This window comes from Falco rusticolus, chromosome 7, assembly GCF_015220075.1.
Source record: "Falco rusticolus isolate bFalRus1 chromosome 7, bFalRus1.pri, whole genome shotgun sequence".
NCBI classification, from domain to species: domain Eukaryota; kingdom Metazoa; phylum Chordata; class Aves; order Falconiformes; family Falconidae; genus Falco; species Falco rusticolus.
The window spans coordinates 43,828,679-43,849,631 of NC_051193.1; the positions used below are offsets into that span (position 1 = coordinate 43,828,679).

Sequence of the window (20,953 nt, forward strand, 5' to 3'; positions counted from 1 at the left end):
CATTGTGTTTGCTTTGAAGTTTTATATGCATATATTTAGGCAACATCCGTAGCTAACTGACATGTGGCTCTGTGTGTATGCATAAATATTTCCATATAAAATGCTAGGGTTTGTATCAGACTAAAGTGAAAATTCCTGGATTTTCCTTGGTCAAAACTCGTTCATTTCGTTTAACAGGACTTTGTAAATGTAAAGGTACTGTACTGTGCAGTGCAGTACAAAATCTGTCCCTCTTGTAAGCCTGTTGGAAAAAACACGTCTATTGGAAATCAAGGATTTTTATCAATATTTTGTTATTTAGCAGGCTTAGCTGTTGCTTCAAATTTTCCTGTGTTCTGTGCATTTTAGATTAACAATATCCTTGAGCAGACTGCTTTTCTTTTCAAGACACTGATATTTTGGCCATCTTAAGGTCATGCTCTTGAGACAAATACAGTAAGAAGTTCAGATCTTGGAGTTTATAGCAAGATAACATTCCTCTGCAGTATCTACAAACCCAAACATTGGAGCATTGAAAGCCTGATAATGTCCCCTGAGTGAAGCAGATTTGATTGATTTCTCATAAGCTGGCACTAGAGGAAAAAGTGCACAAAGTAGGGAAGTATAAATAGCAATACGCAATTTTTAAATTATTTTGGTCATTGAAAGCTGACCCTAGTTGTTATAGAGTAGGTTCTGTAATTTTAGCCATTTGAGGCTGTACTTAAGCACCTAAATATAAATGACCTATTCTTCAGAGGGGCTCAAAAGCAAGGGTGGGTATAAAGCAGTGGCAGGATTTGATTCAGGGGGGATGTGCTCTCACTGGCAGGAGAAAGAAGATTATTTCCCCAGAACTAATCTGCGTGGTCCGGAGTGAAGCAAGGTGAGTATCAGGATAACAGGGAGGGAGGTGTGGATCTGGCTTGGTTTTGACAGGAAGTTGAAATGTACCTCAGCATCTTAGTAATAATGTACTTTGGAGCCTATATTTCTCTGCCTCAGAATACACTAGTATTTTTAGGTGTGAGCATTTGAAGTTGGGCATGTGAAGTGTATGTGTTGATTCTTAGGCTGAATGTTTTTTCTAGGCTCCCCATAATTTGTTTAAAAAATGAAAGTCTGTAGGTGTTCATAAGGTGATATGGTTTACATTTATCTTATACGTATTTACATAACATCTGTATGTTTAAGAATAATACATCCAGAGTAATGATCATCATTCTCCTTGTGGACATTCCCCATCAGGGGAAGTTATGGTATGAATGATGACTTAAAATCAAGAAAAAGCGAACGAACTGGCTAGCTGTGGACATTAAAGCAGCAAGGTCCACTTGAGGCTGTTGGAGGTAACTGTTCCAACCTGAAGGGACATAAAACCTGTGCAAACAAATGGCATTACACAGAAGTCACTGGTAAGTGCCTAGGATAAGAGCTGTGGTCAGCAGTCCTGCATCCCACAGTGGAGGAGGAAAATGCCGAGGATCTGCTAAGGACAGACACTTCCTTTGGTGGCGCCTTGGAAGTGCTGCTTCTGCTATTCCTTCAGCTGGGGGGTGGCTGCCATAGGCTGAGCAGTGCACAGAAACATGCCTAGAGAAAAAAGAAGTACTTGGTTGTAGGTTGAAATCTTGTTGGCCAGAGCTGTAGTTCTTGATGCACAGCCAATTTAAAAGGCCCCAGTGAAATCTCCCATCTGCAGTGGCTGGTGCTGACGCAGTTCGGTGTCAGTGGCATCCATGCGCCGCGTGTTGGTTGGGGGGGGGGGGGGGGGGGGGGGGGGGCTTGGCCATGACCCAGCTGTGTGCTTGAGCACGTGACTGTTGTCAGGCTGGGTGACAGAGGCCATTGATGGCAAGAGAGAGGGGCTAATTAGTGGTATGGAGCTAATGCCTTTTTAGCCTCGCCTCTTTCCCGTCCTGGTAAACCCACATTTGTAGTTAATATTTTATTTTGCAGGAGACAGAGGCCAAGAGATTGTTGCTCAGAAAGTAAGCTGGGATGATAAGAAGCTATGACCTGTGTTCTTCCAGTGAAGTGCTTATATTCTGTTTATCTGTAAAGGGTCATTTTTTCTTACTGTAGATGAAACTTACATCTATGCTTATAGCTGGTTTTAACTCTAATAAGCACATGCATTCCTAGCAGAACATCAATGACAAAACAAAAGCCATGTGGTTGTTCAAGGAATGATCTGCAGTAACTGGGTCAGGCAGTGGCTTCTACAGGCCATGTTGTCATTGGTTGCTCTGAAATTTTTTGTCATGAAAATAGCATTGGAAATAGCATGGCATTCACAAGGGTTGAGGCTGAGATGTTAAAGGTAAGCAGTGTACTACACAAGCTTCTCTAATATTTTCTCAATTAATTGAAAAGCTTATGTTCCACATTTTGCTCCTACATTTTTCTAACTTATCCTTTCAAAGCCAAAAATGTTCTGGTTTTGGGTTTGTTTTTTTTTAGTTCCTCCGGGAGTGATACAAAATGGAGCTCGAGTTCTGAGTAGAGGGATATTTCCTGGAGCCAGGCCATTGCCAATCAGCCCTATAGGAAGCATGGCTGTTGCAGTAAGGTAAGAGTGGCTCATTGCGGGATCTTTTATGAAATAGATCAGTGTTTTGCAGAGAATGTAAAAGTGTATGGAAGCTCGACTCAACAGATACTTTGCTGCTTGCTAATACTTCTGAAGTATTCTGAAATAAAACTGCTACCTAAAATTCTTGGGTTATCATTCATTGCAAGATAGTCATGGTATAGCTGTCTGTTGCACACTGGTTTGTAAAAAGCAGGGTTTTTATTTTCACTAGCAAACTGGAGACACTGTATCGTGAGAACCTCCTACAGGGACCTGTTTTTCTAAGTGCAAGTGCTTTTTTCTCTCCCTCCCTCTTCATAAAGACCTTTTCCTGGATAAAATACTAGTGAGAAGATTGTCAATAAGATTAAAGCAAATTCTAAAAGATAGCTAAAAATATAGTTGTCATTTTGTTATTAACCTGGGTCTTTGTGAGGCAGTTTCTTTCACTACAGTTTCTATTTCAAGGTTCAACCAAAACATTCAAGGGTAAAATGTTATTTGAAGATACTCAACTTTTTCAGAAGGCAGGGCAGTAAGAGACATCTAGTGATGGCAGTAAGAACTGTGGTTCAATGGTTTGCTCTGTTTAAGGCAGTGATGGTTTTTTGGCGGAAGAATAGTTTGCCTTAGCTGTAGCTCTTTCCAGTCAGTCGCAACAGAGATTAATTTGGTCGAATGTGCTGTCAGTGCCCTTCTCTTTCAGAACTCTCAGTATCTGCAAAAGTTTCAGCTCAGGCAGTTGGGCATTCTGGGTGGGGTGTAGTAATTAGTGCTGACCGAGCTTTGCTGGGCTGTTCTAATCACACCCTCTGGGCTGTAAGGCAGTGAAATAAAGTCTCTTTATAGCTACTTATTCTGTTACTATTTACTTGGTTATTTTTTTCCCATTTGCTTTTTGGTTTTTTATCCCTTTTCAAAATCAGTGCCTAGCCCTTCGGATACAGTATTTCCATCCAATAGAGAACCTATGACATTTCATATACTCTTGATGCTTAAAATGCATAGGGGGAAAGACACTAATTGGAATAAAATTAGTAGGTTTTTTGATGGGCAGCTGTTTCAGCTGTTTTTCACATTTGCTCTGCTGAAGGGATGAAACCCTGAGGGTCATCCTCCAGAAGTCTGCAGAGTTCCTCTCCATCTTACTTTGCCACAGCCTGGCCTTGCTAGCAGTGGAGGTCAGCCATCCTCAGTAGCTTTGCCGCTGGCTTTAGCCATGACTTGTATTCTGCTCCAGTGGGGATTGCAGAGCTGTGGGACTACTGGTTCATTAATTATATATAATTTTTATGAGGTATCCAAGCTATATGGATGACTGAATATTCTCTCTTGAGTTTATCTGCATCTCCTGGCTTAGACCCTGTTTCATAATCTCAAGGAGGAGATAGAACTGTTTTTCCTTCCAGGCCACTTGAAAACTTCCTTCTGTGTAGGCATCCTCAAATTGCTGTGCTGTAAGGCTGTATATAGTTAAATTTTATGCGTTTTTGGAGGACTACTTCTCATGTTTTTTCCCAGCAGGTAGAACAGGATCTTTACTAGCATCCTGCTAATGTAGATTTGGGAAATTAGGGGATTTTACACCTCCCTTGCTTATGTTCTTTTTTGCTCTGTCTGAAAGAAAAGCATTTATAATTAGTTAATGCAGACATTTCTAATTCTTTTTGTTCTCTTTTCCAGCCTTAGGCAGTATTAGAAATAGCTTGCTATGAATACATTCCTGGGCTGCATGATGTCTGCTTATATTTAAGGGCTTCTGTAATATCCCCTCTTCTAATTTTTGAAAAGGGGGAGGAGGCGGAGAAGGGGCTTTGAAAGCTTTTGAGAAGGTAGGGGCCTCTGCAACAGCAAGTTCAGCAGGCAGTTTTGTCTTGTTTCTTTCAGGGATAATAAGATTCAGAATTTCTTCAGGAAGGTCGGTCTGGGTGCACAGTGCCACTTAGAACATCATCTGGTCCTCTCAAGGCTGTCAAAGATTCTGCTCTTGATTCTCAGTTCTTACCCCTCTACTCAGATATACAAGGCTAAACAGGACCTGTGGTGTGGACCTTTCATGGCATCTCATCAGAGTAACTTCTGCTTACCATGCGTAGTAGGGGGAATTTACCACAGCGTCCATGCAGCCGCCACCTTTTGCAGTTAAGAGTAGGAGTACTGCTCACAGGGAGCTGTCATTCCTGCATAGAGGGAGATGCTCCGGTCAGGGTGGCAGGAGGTGTTTTTAGGCCTGTTCAGGTGTAGGGAGGTTGAGTTCCCCTAGCAGTTTTTACCAGTAGGGAGGTCTGCTGGGCAGCCCCAGGAGGTGGTACAGTTACATGCAGAAATTATGTGCCTCTGCCTATATATTGAGAAGCCAGACAGCTTTCCAACAAGTGTTTACTCAAATGTGTATTTTCTTGAGAAGAGTTCCTTTGGTGCTCTAAAAGAAAGGCCTAAAACCACCAAAAAACGGTGGGTTTCATCATTCATGTAGGGGACTGACTTCTAGTATTTTCTTGGTAGTGGATCCTTGCATAATAAATAACGTTTCTTAACGGGTTTTCTTTAGTTACCACATGTAGGAGTTACAGGTTCTTCTGTAAGGTGCTGGTCTTCTGTTGGTGCTTCCTTGCTGTCTAAGCTCTTGGATTTCATTTCAAGTTTATATCCTCAGTATATTAATAGTCTGGTTTTGTGGTCCCACAAACTGCTTGGGGATAACTTGCAGTCCTGTTGTGTGGACTGCCATTAGTGTCAAAACAGTAACAAAAAGTTTGATCTTGGGTTAAATTTGCACTTGTAATTAGGTGGAGTGTTTCAATTAATCTGTTATTCAGAAAGGAGGCCAAAACCATAGCACTGGACAAAGGTGCTGAAATCTGTGATTTCTGATGCGTTAGCTCCCATCAGCTGGAAAGTTTACTGTACTATACTTCAACAGTGTGACTGAATGTATTAGTGTATTTTGTTCCTGCACAAGGTATCAATGTGTTGCTGTTCTTACATAATTACATATATTATTTATATGTAAAATAAAGTACAATTGAATTAAGTAGTTTGAATTAAAAAACCCTATTGAAAAGTATTTAACAAACATGATGAATCCACCACTTTCCATGAATAAAGGATAGCAATTGAGGAGAACATCATTGTATTGTAGTGCATTTGGCTTAAATTGCACAAATAGGCCTTTCATTCCAAACTAATCTACAAATGGAAAAGGCATCCCACACTATTTTTACTTTGAAAGTCAACCTCTGGTGTTAAATCTCCACAGCAGAGCATAATTGGATGTGTTTTGACAGTAGCTTTTTATTTACTTTATTCACACCACTTTTAGCTTGTTTACCATCCATATTTTCCATGTTGTGGCTGACAAGTCTTAAGACCCACCCGAAAACAGCAGGGGAAAATAATGCTTCAAAGCTGCACAGCGTGTAGCATGTCTCTAACATGAGATCCATCATACATATTTTTGGCAGACCATATCCCCATACAGTTCCCTGAGAGAATCCAAAAGCAAATGCCATGATAGTCTGGATATGTAGAAGAGAAAATACTGACTTACAAAGGCATTAAATGAAAGCAAGCAAAGCCAGTGGTACCTTGCATGCAGCAAGGAGTTGGTTGTGCTTTGAAGGTGAGCTCTTGTTTGTACATTCATTGGAAAATACCTTCTAAATGTTTACTTAGGAGGATTTCTGTGTCCACTTTAGTAGGCATAGTCTTTATCAAAGTGGCCAGTGCATCTGCGAATGTGCATCTTGGCAAGGTGCAAGAAGCTCTACTGTATATAATCACCTTCCACATGAGTAAGTTGTTAGTAGTTACAGCAACCCTTTGGAAGAGCACAAACTTGGAAGCTGATATAATATTAGAGCTGTTGTAACTATGCTTTCAGAACATTTAGTAGGCAACCTCCTCCATGGTGCCTGTGATTTTCTTGTTATCCATAGCGTATGAGTGGTTTCTGTCTATGTCCAGGAACCACGCGCTGCAGCGGACCTGCTGAGCCCAAGGCTTGTCTGCCTGATACAGGCAGATCCACTGAGGTGAGGCTGACTGAATTTCAGTGCACAGACAATCTCACCAGCTCTGTGACATAGACCTTGTAATTTGGTCCAGGTTATTCTGCAAAAGATGTTTTACAAAATACCTGTGGTAATTTTTATGTATTAAGGCCTTTTTTATTTTCCTCTGCCTCAGATATTCACCACTACAGTGGCCGCTGAGCAGCGTTTGGATGGGCTCCCAGTGAATCCCGGGGTTACCAAGCTCTGGTGTTCAGTGCGTTTTGTACGGTGCAGCCCATGCCTCCCTATTTTTTTGACCAGTTTAAGGTGCTGTTAGTCCTGGCCAGCGGGGATTAATGGCCTGTTCAGTAGTCTGTTCTGATGGGAAGGCCAAATGAAAAGCCCATCCCATAACGCTAGCCAGCAAATGCACATGAAATGAAGGTGAAAAAGAGGGAAGGAGAGTTCACAGCCACCTTGGTGGGAAACCTTAAGGAGTGAGTAAAACCTTTAGGATTTGGGAAGAGCTAAACGGAGCCAGTCCCAGGAAAGAGGCTTTTTGGCTGGATTTGCCATTCCCTGTCAATGCGTCAGAAATGTCAGGATGGAGGATAGCACAGACTTCATTGCTTAACTGCCTTTTTTAGCTCACACTTCCCCAGAATTAATCCAAGCTATTGTTTCAGGCTAATTGAAAACTTTGGCAGAACTTTTTTATATGCCACTTATGCCTAGGTAATAGGTTAAATTACTTTTGGTAGTGTTTATTAGAAATACGTTGGGTTTTTAAATTATTGCAGGTTAAAAATAAAAACTAATGGGAAATTACTCTGGTTTTTTCCCTCTGGGTTTTTTTTTTCCAATTCTTCTTTCTCAGCAAACATTTTGTAGCTTCTCAAGGAATTTCACAGTTATGTGTAAATTGCAAACACAAGGAATTTCCTAAGTAAAAAAAATTTCCATTCAAGTTTCCAAGGCAAAAATGTTCCCTCTTCCTAGGGAAAGCAAGTGCATCTGCACTGGCAGAGCTACTGCTCTTCTTTCTTTTGGGGAAAAAAATTAAACCATTTAAAAAACAAAAAAGCAACACTAACAAACCTCACCTACTTCATCATGAGCCAATTTTAAAATATCTTTTCTGCTATTAATGCTACAGTTCCTTGTGCAGCTCCTGATCTTTGGGGTGTGACAAGAATGAGTTTTGTGCCTAACTTTATTTAAAGATGGAAGATTGTTATTTATAAGTATTTTCACTATAAATTTATAGGGCAATTACTAAATTATTTCTCAGGCCTAGATTTCATTGTGGTCGCTATTTCTTATGCTGGCTTTATTTTTGCTTACTTTCACCTCCCTTGAAGCAGCTATTCAAGCAGTGATTAAATAAACCAAACATAAGTAACATGTGAAGCACAGATGCCAAAGCATAAGTAAAATTGTTATCTATGAATGATTATTTTTGCTTAGGTAAAGGAACTGATAGTTTCTTCCTTTTATAAATTCTTTACTGTATATTCTTAATGTTCTTGCTTATTACTGGCATGATCAGCTTAACAACCCCCAAGTCACCTTTGTGCATTGCATTCCCCTTCCCACCTGTAACAGGCAGGATGAGTTATCCTTGGGAGCTGAAGGAATCCTTTAGTAACTAAAGGACAGAAATACTGGCTGACTTGATTATTGTTTTTTGCAAAATGCAGAGGGCTGCGTTTGTCTTAACTTCAGACCTGCTGTTGATACTGACAGAGTGCTCTTTCTGCTGGCAGTCTGTGGCTCCCATTTACTGTGGTCCTTTGCATACAATTACTGCTGTGAAGTACCTTTGTAAGAGCTTCTGTCAATAGTGTGACCAACTTGTTGTTGCCTTTTAACTCAATAACCCCTGATAAAATCTCATCATACAGCAAGTGAGCACCACTTTTCATTTGCTTGCTCATCCTCCTGTCTGCTGGTATGTAGTGGTTTTAAGTAACAGTTCAACTACCTGTAGCTAAAAGTTCTGACTGTCCTGGATTTCCCTTTGAAATTATGTTACCTGTATAGTAAAAAAGTGTGGGGGGGTTTTTTGGTTTTGGTTTTTTGTTTGTTTTTTTTTTAGCAAACCTGGAACCTGTCAAAATCCACAAACCGAGCTTACCTGTACTGCTTGCTTTCTATCTTTTAACTGGCTGTTTCCAATTACATACCAAAACTGTCACGTATGAGTATACAATAGCTGTCATCCAGAAGGATCAGAGATAGATTAAGGTGATGTTTAAATTCCATATAGGTTTGCTTTGTTAATCAAAGGAATATATTCATGTCTGGTGTAGAATACAGTAAGTATTTTTCAGCAAAATTTTTGCCATTTTGCAAACAAAATGTGATTAACTATCTTCTTTTAAAGCTAGTAGAGAAATTTAAGGAAGATCATCTCTGCCTTTAGTAAAATGACTGAGACTTACTTTTTCTCATCCTGAGGAAGATCCCTGTGAAAGGCAGAGGAGCTAACACTGTGCAAAGGACATCATTTCCTTACTGATTTGAGATCCAGCTGCTGTGAGTCCTATCTGGCTCCTAACAACATGAGTAGCAGACCTCTATCCATTAACAGTGGGAATGGAGTTGGGCTTTCAAAAGTCCAGACTTAACCTCTGCAGTACTTGAGGGTTGTTGTGTCATGGTGCTACAGCTGAAATGTTTTAACAAGAATCTCTGTGTGGTACTTTTATCTGTATAACTCTGGTTAAGATACCTCAAGCAAATAAAATCGTCCATGTCAGTAGGATGAAAAGGTCTAGAGACTGTCCCATGGACTTAACCTGAAAGGGCAAACCACTGCTTTAAAATGTGAAAATATTGAAATAAAGCTCTGAATGAAAAAATAAGGTATTACTTGAAGTTAATTTCCGCTCATTGTTATAGCAAGCACAGAATTCTTAAATAGCTTTTCTTCCCCTCTGTAATTTAAAAATAATCCAGACATCAGAGCAAGTGCTTGTTTTAAAAATCTATTATTGTTTCAGTAACAAAGTTAGAGTTACAACCAGACCTACAGGCAAAAATAGATTTCAGCTGGCCAAAACCTGTCCCCTGAAACCCAGGGGAGTTCGGTCTGCTGATGATCTAGAGTGAACTAAGTAGATCACAGATTCGTTTCTCAGTGAGTGACTGTATAAGAGCAATATAAAGCTTTAAAATGCCTCGGAAGTGCGTGTGGAACGTGAATGGTTTAGGTATTTGTTTATTCCATTCTTAAAAATCTACTAATATCAATTATAAGTAATTCTTCATATCTTATGTTTGAGCTGTTGCATATCAAGGTACATACCAGATTAATTTACTTTCAGGGTATTTGACTTTGTGAATATCCTAAACACTCTGCTTGTATAACTTTTTCATTTCTGCAAATGTCCTTTGCTAATTCTCTCCTTGACCTTCTTTCTCTTCCTTCTTTATTTCCCCAAGCAGAACTGGTTGGAAATCTTTCAAAATGTAAGTGAAAACCAAAGATTTTTCTGAGATGCAAATGCTATCCATTTCCTGACCAGTTCCACCATAGATGCCTTTCTTCTGAAGTGTTTTGGTATTCCCTTTCCTCCCATTTTTTTAAAGTGATTTCTTTTTTGCACTTTTCTGTGGACTTCAGTTTTGTTTTGCAGTCACTCCCTGTGGGATGCTAACCCCATAGTAGTACACCTTCCCATGGGACATTGTGTCTGTAATCCCCAGGCCTGTTCTATTTTTATGCTGCTTTGAAAGGATTGGGATCTGGAGTAAGTCCCACAGGCAGAGCTTTTGGATCCAAATTGTAGCCCCTTTATGTAAAAGCAAACACTAAACACTCAAGAGCAGGGCAGATCAGGGATGTCTTTTTGACACATGGTTGCTCTTCTCCGTGGAACTGTAGCTTTCCTGTTACGGATAGTCTCTCAGTACAAACTAATAGGAGTAGATCCAATCATATGAGAATGGGCATCTTGATTTAAATCCCATCTGTTAGAAGCCTTGTTCACCAATAACCTAGTCAGCAGGAATTCCATTTGAGTTCTCACCTATTCTGTCCTGTATTTGTTTCCTTGGAGCAACAACTTATTGCTATTTTTAATGGAAAATTAGTAGCATGTGATTTTTATTGAGCCACATTGCTTTGACTATTAGCTGCACAGTAAAATCAAGTAACTTTAATTTTATGCTAATTTATGATAATTTTTAACATCTTTAAATGTAAATTTACCCTAAAAATGAAGAATCTGTCACTTAAAATGCATTACATGCTTCCTTGTAATGACTGATCTTAAGGAGTTGGTTATAAATTCACCTTACAACTAGTTTAGTATGGATGATTTCTTCTTTTAAGCATTTAGCATCCTATAATGACAACCCCTGCAGTGGTAAACCATCACAGAGTAAATGCAGCTGGCTTGCTGCACAATCATGAATGACATTGCATTTAGTTATTAATAATTGAAGAAGCTTTGTGTATTCCTTCTGGGTTCTGTATATAATTTATGGATCATAAAGCTACTCAAAAATCTAGGGGAAAATAATTTTGTTGAGCAAAAGAGGTTGGCAAGAGGCTTTCTTTGCTAATAACTGGCCTTTTATTATATATATATTTTTTGAAAATACTGTAAATAAGAACATTTGGAATGACTGGTGAATTTGCTACCTTTTAGCATTGCCCTGTCCCTGGTTCACAAAAGCCTGTTTCTTATTTCAGCAGGCTCTACAGACAAGAACGTTTAGATGAATAAGAACTGTGGAATTAATGTACCACCTTTATTTTTTCCACCTTTCAGCCTTACTTTTCAGAAATGGATAATATTCAGCTGTTTCTTCTATAAAGATGCCAGATGTGAGGTCCATGCCCTAAAACCTAAAGCACTTTCTCATTTTTTAAGTAGAAGAGCAGTAATACTGTGGACTTGCCACTGTGCCATTCCTCTTAAGAAATATCTATGTTCAGTGTGTGCATTTAAGAAGAGGTTTTAATCCAGCACTGCCCTGAGTGTGCAAAAACACTCTAGTGATAGCATGAAGACGGCAAGAGTAGATTTTACAGCATTTTGTCATGTGATAGTTTAAACAGTCTTGCTTGTTTGTTGTTTGGGTCTTTTAACTGATAGAGGGGTTCGAGGCTGGTGAAGTGGTGTGTGGCAGTGATGATACCTTTACTGGATGATCATCCTCCTCTCTTTTTTAGCGGGAGTTAGGCACTGCACAGGCTCAGTCCCCTCTTCTTGCAGGCATTGTATTCTGTATTGTACGTCAGTGGCAATGCTCTAACACTTCTCAATGCAGAAAGGGGCACTGTTAGTTTTTAAATATATTGTGCTGCAGTAGTTTCCACAGCACCAAGTGCCATAAAACCAAAGGGAAAAATTAATTCTAGCACAAAAACAGATTATTTTTTTTCTACTATTTGTTTTTAAACACGTTTTTAAACACGTTTTGTTGGCAGCTAGTGGCTTAAGATTGTATAGCTCTTAGGATTAGTCATAAACTGATCACAATCAGAAATGTGACTGGACCTAGGTTTTATATTTGGCTGCTCCTTCTGTTGTCAAGAGTCCTAAATGGAAGCTGTGCTACTTCCAGGTGAGGCATCTCCTCCTGCCCTTGGACTGCTAGAGCTGGAAAAGAGTCTTTCAGAAGAGGCAAAGTAGTATTCCAGAAAGCTAGTGTCTCTTCCCCATGTTTTTGGTCGTTTTATGTGGAAAAGGAAAGAGGATATTTATGCAACTCATCAGAGTTTATTTAATATCCAGTAGGTAAAATAATGTGGTTTGGTTTTGGGTTTGTTTTTTTTTCAAGTGTAAACTATTAGTTGAAATGCAAATCAGGACTGTTCAGACATGATTTATTTGTAACCATCCCCTACTTGCTCCTGCCTCTTGTGCTGTTAATGTGTCTTTTGGCTTGTTTCATGTGTAGAGTCCAATCCACAAGCAATTTGAGTCGGGCTTTGAAATCAGCTTGCATGGACATTACTTTGATAGTCATGATTTTAGATTATCTGTCAGTTGGTTTTATCATCTTTTGCGCTGAAGCGGGATCACATCTCTGTGGCTTCTAAGACTGCTTCGATTTGTTTTTACAGGAATGGAATAACAAACTGCCGGATGCGGACAGAAAGTGAACAGTCCTGTGGCTCTCCAGTTGTTAGTGGTGACCCAAAGGAGGATCACAACTACAGCAGTGCCAAATCTTCCAACCACAGGAGCACATCACCTGCTAGTGACTCCGTTTCCTCTTCCTCTGCTGATGACCAGTATGAATTTGCAACTAAAGGTAGCCAAGACAGCAGTGAAGGAAGTGAAGTTAGCTTCCAGAGCCACGAGAGCCATAGTGAAACAGAAGAGGAGGACAAAAAGCAAAATCGAAAGGAGACCAAGGATTCTTTAGCTGACAGTGGGTATGCATCCCAGCACAAGAAAAGGCAACATTTAATGAAGGCGAAAAAAGTACCAAGTGACACACTGCCTCTTAAAAAGAGACGTACAGAAAAGCCCCCTGAGAGTGACGATGAGGAGATGAAAGAAGCAGCAGGATCACTTCTGCATTTAGCAGGAATTCGATCCTGTTTGAACAACATCACCAATCGGACGGCAAAGGGGCAGAAAGAGCAAAAGGAAACCACAAAAAATTAGAACAAATCAATGATTTGTTTGAACTTACAAAGTTTTGTTTCAGCACGTCAGGTGAATTCTAATGATTTGTGGCAATATCAGCAATTTTTTTCCTTTTTTGTTTTTCTTTCTATTTGTTTTTGGTTTGTTTGTTTTTCTTTTTTCTTTTTTCTTTTTTTTTTTTTTTTTGGACCCTTAAGATTTTTATTTTTAAAGGAGATTGAAGCCATAGAACTCATACTGACACTCAGCTAATTTACAAAAGCTTTTCAATACCTGAAGACAAAAAGTTAACAAAAATAAAAGCCAAAATCGCCATTGCTTTCTCCGGCTTGTCAAAAATGCATGGTTGAATATGCAGTGACATCAACATTAATGTGATGGGAGTAAAATTGGGCACTTGGAAATCCCTCTTATACTAGAAGAGCTGTGCATAATTTAGTAATCATTCAGGCCTGGCCCTTAAGAATTTTTAATGGCCTTATGGTTGGGTTAGAAGTGAATGTGAATAAAGAGATTTGGGGGAAAGAGGAGGCACGCACTTCTCAACACCAAACCAAGAACCATCTAGTGGCACTTCGATATGTTGTGCCATAGAAGTCTTTGGACAGCCACTGGTGGCAACTGCGCAAACCATAATGCACTTTTAGTGCTTCACGTACTATATGTGGCTCAAAATGTGAAGACTGGTAACTAAGTTTGGGGAAATTTGAACTATGTATGCAATGGGTTTCAGTGAAATTATGTGAAGAAATGTGGTGGTGGTGGGGGTGTCACTGTTAGTAACATCGTAAATCGTTGAATTCTGTCTTCTATAGTAAATTAAAAGAATGTTCAAAAAGCCATAAGCCTGAAGATTGGCACTGCGTGCAAAAAATAATAGTAATAGGGAAAAACAAGCTATGTCTTCTAAACTGCCTGAGTGAAAAGCAATCAAGTCTAAGAAATTACAGTAGATATTAAGGAAGGAAATACATCAGAATCTTTTTCTGTGGATCAAATCCTTGATCTAAATGGGGAAACAAAGCTACAAAACCTGCCATTAGTAGTACTCTGTATTGAAAAATAAAAGGAAAGCATATTGGTGAACAGTAAAATTCGGAAGTTCAACAAATGAGCTCCTACACTGCCCTCAGAAATGAGTGTGCAGTTACTGTCAGTCAGGATTCGTCTGTGCAAAAATGACAACAGATTTCCAGATTCAACCAGTGTAGCCAGCAGAAGAAATTTGATCCACATTGCATGGATTCCTTTTGGGAGGGGCGGGGGGGGGGATACAAAAAGCAAACAATTTTTTTTATTCAAAGATGACAAAGTTCTTGTAAGGTAAATAATGTATTTAGCATGAAGCATGAATTATTTTCATATAAATATAGAAAATAGAGAAAAAGGCTATGCCTCTAATTTTTAAGCCCTTAGGCTTAGAGTTTGTTTTTTTGGGTTTTATTTTTTTTGTTTTGTTTTTGTTTTGATTCTTTTTTCTGTTGTTGTTGGGGTTTTTTTGAAGCAGGTGTTTAAGGTTTAACCTTCTTCAGGGACAAACACTGACTGTTGGGGAACTTACTCTGCAATATTAAAAAATAAAATCTTCATGCTCTGGTAGGGCTTGGATGGTTGAATTATACTGCCTTGTCTGCACATTCAGCCCCCCTCTCCCTACTTCTGTTAAAAAAAAAAAAAAGTAAAAGTGTGTCCTTTCTTCGTCTGTACATGTGTAACATGACGCAATAATCTGAGGGCAAATTTAGTAGTGAGTGTGTATGACAGAATCAAGAGAATAATGGGAGGTTAATTAAGGAAAACTCTCTGATTTCATTCAGGAATAAGTAGACAAGAAAATAGCTTTGCTAATTTGCCATGAGAAAATTAAGTTAGTAAAGAGCCTTACTGAGGTATACAGAGAAAAACCAGTGTTACAGAGAGTGTGATTCCGGTATAGTGCTACTCTCCTGGTAATGACAACTATTATATTGGAGATCCCTACAGCAGAGGGAAGCTGTGAAGTAAATGAAGACAGTCTCTCTCACTTGGATTCATGAATTTGGCATAAAAAATTCTACACTTAGAATGTACTAGAGACAAGAAGAAAATCCCAGGAACCAACCACTGAACAGAACAAAATGGTCTGTTTCTAAAAATAATACAGTTTCATATTTACAACTGTTACAGGCAGCAGTTTCACCAAGACGGATCTAGTTTATGAAGAGTGAGTTAGAGAAGGGTTTTACTTTCCGCTCAGTGAACTAAAAATCGCATTTGGAGATGCCCCTGGTGAGTGTTTGGTTAGGAAGTGGAAGGACTGAAGAGCGGGCTGGTCTGGACCTGGTTCCTGTGCTCCACAAGCTTTTTGTCATGTGAAGACCAGGGCCACACTAGAGGCAGCGCAGGAAAATGGTGCCTCTCCTCCTATCTCACCCAGCATGTCCTGGGATCCAGGAGCTGCCTGACAGCTGCTGGAGCCCAGCACAACTGCCAGCTATGCAGATAAGGAAGGAGAGAGCAAGGCACAGCCCTGTGCTCCCCTCGCTTTGCTGAGGGCCTGCAGGGTTGTTTCCCAAGATTAGTTAAGTTGGGAGTACATAGATACTAACTTCTGTGGGCTTCCTGTAGCCCTTAAGATAAAGATGGGGAAAACAGGAAGGACCAGTCCCTTGGCCAGGTAGCACAGAGATGAATGAGCCATACTTTTCCCTTGTGTCACTGGACTGTGATAATTGGCTTCTTCCCAGGTCCACGCTCCCTACAGCCAGAGTCCACGGACAGTGAACCACACAACCCCTTGACAAGCAAACTTGGTCCTTTCATCTTTTTCTGGACTTTGAGGAGCATAATTTGAAATACAAAATGCTACAAAATGCCACAGCTTTGCTCATTAATGAGTAGTTGTACCAGCTCGGGAGCGGTTTAATATTTATCAAAAGGCAACGTGGAAAATCAAATGAGTGGCAGAAAATACACCGAAAGTGTGGCTCAGCCATCTCTGTCCTTCAGAGAAAGCGATGCAGTGTTGTACTGGTGGCCAGGTTCTGTCCACATATTGCAATGCTGATTCCAGAGCAGCTTCACTGGTTGTAGTGCGTCAGCGCAAATGAGATCGGTATCTGTTCAACAAGTACCATTCATTAATGTGGACTCTTGGTGGCTAAATATGTAATTACCAGTAGTATTACTCACCTTAGAAAACAGTCATTTTGCATAAATATCTAATTAGACAGGTTATCTTTTTACACATGCACACAGATATATAGAGATACATATATAATCTAAGACTTCAACAACTCCTTTATATACTTGCTGGTAAACCTAAAATGTTGGCAAGCATCTATTTTTATATAAAATTTGTTGCTCCTAGTCTGATCTGCTGAGGTGGTATTATTGAGTGGGAGTTCACAAAGTTACATTCAGGAACTAGTAGTTTGGCTGAAGGCTAATGCCATCAACAGATTGTGGAGTTTAAAAACAACTTGTCCTTATCGACCCTTGCTCTGACTATTGATGAGAAGTACATGATTTGGATTTGTATAAAATATTTAGGAGTCACCTTTTAAGCCATTTTTGTGCCTGGCTGACAATGGCAGCTTTATCAGAACTGGTTCTACTCTGTATGAGAAGTTGTCTTTTTTAATAAGAATTCAGACCGATCTGTTTTCCAAAAAATATGTCAGCTTTCCAATCCAGATGTCTCTACTTTGACTGAGTGATGTCAAAATGGAGTGGTAATTGCACTGTATTACAAGCTTTCTCACTTGCCAGACATGAGGTAGTTTGGTTTTGCTTGTTCGCTCTCCTTACTAAGCCATTTTGGGGTGAGAAGTTGTCAAATCTCTGACTTACCACTTTCCTCACTCTATCAGTATTGCCAAATTAGTGTTTCTCCAAGACTGGTGGCGGCTAGGGGAATCCCTGTAGGTCAGCAAGCATGCAGTGGTGAGTTTCATATAGGCATAAGTTGTGAGGGTTGCTGGACTTCATGTCGGGTTCCTTTGGAATATGCCTTTTGCAGTGGGAAGCTCATGCAGGCTCTAACTAATGCCACAAGCAGATTTCACCAGCATCTGCAGGGAGGTGAAATCCGATGGTTGTGCTTGCATTCTGCGAGCAATTGGATGTCCTGCTGCATTTTGAGGCAGATTAGGCCTGCATTTAAAAATTCAAACACAGGTCTTGAATAGCTTTAAAGTATCACTCCATAACTGTTTCCGAAAGCAGTCTGATTCTGATCTTCTCCTGGCAAAACCAGCAGTAGTTCTACCAAGCTCACAGGGTTTCACAGCTGAAGAGCCTGATGTGGGAGTGAGGAGGGGTGCTGTGGAGGACTAGGGAGCTGTCCTGTGACTGTGTTCTTTTCTCTCTGGCACTCGAGGTCCATATTCTGGTCCTCTCTTAGAGGGGAGAAGGGAATCTCAAAGGAGGCTCATAGGCTCCCAGCGTTCAGCTGAATTACTGTCTGCCTTTGGAAAAGTTACAGAGAAATGCTGGGGGCTGCATTCTTCACTGCTTTAGCAGAGAACAAAATCCTAATTGTGCGCCAAATGGCACCAGGGATAAAATCACCAAAACAACGCTTTGTCCCAGTTTCTCGGTAGCTGTGATTGATTTTCACTGAGATTTTGGCTCCAAAATCATCTAAAGATGTAGCTAGGCACAATCTGAGGTTTTCTAGAATCTGAAGGTGTCTGATCTCCTTTGCAGTCAGTGGAGCTACAGACACCCAAGTGCTCATGGAAATCTTTACTATTTCACTATTACCATTTTTCCTTGAATCTGGCCCTAGGCATTTTTGAAAACATTACCGTGCTCCAGGATCAGAATAAAACTATCGAGAGAATACATTTCCAATTTCAGATGCAATGCAGTTTACTTCACTGGTGGAGAATGCAAGCCCAGCTCCTTCAGGTATGTCACTACTGCCTGAATAACTCATTGGCATATTTTATGGGAAATATTTTGAAATGTTTTCTTGACTTTGCCACCAAAAGAGCATTTGAACCATACATTCTCCTGATTGTAACAGAATATCAGTGTTGACCGTCTGACCAGTTAAGTTTTAGTAGTGTTCTTCACAGCCCTCCAGTAATATATCAAACACTGTTATGCACATAATGCAGCACTGTGATCTAATTTAAATAATACTTTTTTATTATTTATACTACTCTATGTAATATACATCAACACTTTGCTATATAACCTAAGTGGTAACCCTCTTCTTAGTTATCAGCCAAACTTTGAATTTCTGTTTGGTTTATATTGCAATTAGCACAGTTACCAAGTTGTAATGATGTCTCTTCTCCTTTGAAATGGGATGTGTAAGTCAAACTATACATTTTGTGTGTTTCTGTTTTGAGCTGGAGTTTAGAAGGATTTACACACAACATTCAGTGTTCTGTATAAATCTGCATACATTTGTGAATTCATCTGTTAATCCCCTTTTATTTAGAAAGTATTAATTGATGGTGGTTTATTAGGGGTTCTTATTTTTGCATTTTTATTTTTAGTACTGGTTATTCTTGAATTAAGCAGAGACTTGTCAGCTGGGTTGCTTTATCTTTGATCAAGTACATGAACTTAGAATTCTTCCACAGTTCAGCAAACAAGTACTAGCTTCACTGACCAAAAAAAAAAGTCTCAACCTAATGTGTCTATGGTGCTGTATTTTGCAGGTGTACATTTAAAACCAGAAATGATTTAAAGGTCACTTTTGAGTTGTTCTAATAAGTAGCCTTTCCTGGTTTGGGGAGTTTGGGTTTTGTTTTGTTTTAGCGTTGAAACAAGGTATATTTATCTGAAGCTATATAGTGGTTTTTCTACTGTATCACATTTCCTTTTGCAAAGAGGGGGAAATCAACCTGATACAACATCCTTTCACAGTCAGTGGAAGAGGGTTTTGTTTCACTTCTTTTCTTTCAGGGGATTTCCCTGGGCTTTGGATCAGGCCAGCAGTTACAGGAACTCATCATCTGAGGGTCTAAGGGATAAATGGCAAGTTGTGTTGGCCCTCAGTGCTAGGAGGGATTTTACTGGATGCTGAAATTATGTGCTGGATTCTGGGATGGCTGATAGTCTAGAAATGGGAATCTTTTTCATTTGTTTACTCTGGCCTGAAATCCCAAGACTCTTGTTTTCTCATTCAGATGACATTGAACTTGAGTACATTTTTAAGTTACTAGAGCATTGTACATTTCCTGAGTATGTGTGTGGGACAATAATTGAAAGTCATACCTGTATTTGATAACCAGTTCCATGCCTGCATCATTCACACTCACTACTTAAAACTGCCATTGATGTAAAATGTTGGGGGGAATGATTTCTGTGTGTATGAAAAGCATTATGGACTTGTACATTTTTTTTATACTCTGATCTGTAATTTCTGAAATATTTTGTTTTACAGAAAAAAAGTGATAAAGCAATCAAAAGACCAAGAGATTTAGTATCGATGCTTAAGGGTCACAGGACCTTAACTGGCCAATAAGTTAATTTAGTACAGTGATAAGCCAATTTTTTTCCTGTACTTGGCGTCTGAAACTGCCAATTTCATCAATATTAAAATAAGAACTGTGATGAGGAATGAACAGTGATGTTAAGTTGTATTTGTGTTTACCTAAATGAGCAGTCCGAAGGCAAGTGCAATCAGCTGATCTTTAGGAAATATGAAAATGTTGATTTAGAGGCATACTTGCATTTTACATTTTCTTGATGTGTAATCATATTGCCAAAGACAAACTATTTCATCAATTATTATTGTAAATAACACCTTCCCAAAACCTACCATAAAGTTTCTGTGATGTATTGTCTTCCAGTTGCAATAAAAATTACTGAGTTGCATCAATTGAACTATTGTAGTTGTGTGAATATTGGCTTCAAAATACGCCCAGATGTTAAGGAGGAACAATGATTTTTCTTTTTTTTTACAAATTAATTCCTTCTTTATTAAATAGTTCTAGCCCCTGTGGGATGTTACCTGTATCTTCACTGCAGTAGATACTAGCTCATGTTAATTTGCTGTCATGTGCAAATAGCTAGGCATACTAAACTGGTGTTAAGGTAGGGCCCAATCTTCCTTTCTCTTCTGTTTTGCAGTCTGGAAACAGTGATTTCACTGGGAATTGCATCTTTTGTTAAAAATTGGCAACAATCAGGAACGATTCAGTAATAAGACATGTCTAACAATATATATATATATAACATCCTGAAAAACTGCTTCCTAATCTTTACATCAACCCTCCCCAGGCTTTAGTCTGGTTTCTGCAGCACCAGGACTCTGATTCTTTAGCCACATTACTCCTTTGCCTGGCAGCATGAAGGGACTGTTTTGCAGGAGGAAATCCTGTAGAGCTGAGCTTCAAAGCTAGTTGCCTCGACTGACTCAATCTGTAACCACCTAGAAGGTGTCCTGCTCTTCAGATACTTAGAGCCTCCCCTGGTCAATCTTCAGCTGTTGCAGGAATCAGTAATACTCTTTGTTCACTGGTGCTAAAGGCAGCCTGTTTGGTGCCTCTCTGTGTAAATGCAGCAGTCCAACCCAAGTCTAGAGTTGAAGAAAACAGTGCAAAACTCATCTCTTCAGAGGGTGAATAATAGATTGTATAAAAAAATTGTAGTTGCCTTTCAGCTTTCTCCAATCAAAATTAAACCAAATAGTAAAATCTTGTACATAAAATCATTTCCCAAACACTGTGGTTTAAAAGTGTTCTATGAACAGGCCTGTGTTAAACTTTTAAAAGAATTAAGAAAAAAAAGTCCCCCTGTTCTTCTGTCAAACTAAAATCTTTCCCACAGCTGGTCTGAGATGCTGC

At 39.4% G+C, this 20,953-nt stretch overlaps 1 protein-coding gene across 11 annotated transcripts in view; it reads left to right on the forward strand.

Annotated features, from left to right (window-relative positions):
- The window catches only part of FOXN3 (forkhead box N3), a 211,903-nt gene extending 191,912 nt beyond the window's left edge, over nt 1–19,991 (forward strand). For 8 of the 11 annotated variants that reach the window (XM_037394595.1, XM_037394594.1, XM_037394593.1 and 5 more), the window contains 3 exons: nt 2,443–2,551; nt 10,000–10,023; nt 12,632–19,991. In XM_037394595.1, the coding sequence (XP_037250492.1) occupies nt 2,443–2,551; nt 10,000–10,023; nt 12,632–13,181 (683 nt within the window). In that variant the 3' untranslated portion in view covers nt 13,182–19,991. The remainder of the gene's footprint in view (nt 1–2,442; nt 2,552–9,999; nt 10,024–12,631) is intronic. The other 3 variants (XM_037394598.1, XM_037394602.1, XM_037394604.1) reach the window with 1 other exon arrangement.
- The last annotated feature ends 962 nt before the right edge of the window (nt 19,992–20,953 follow it).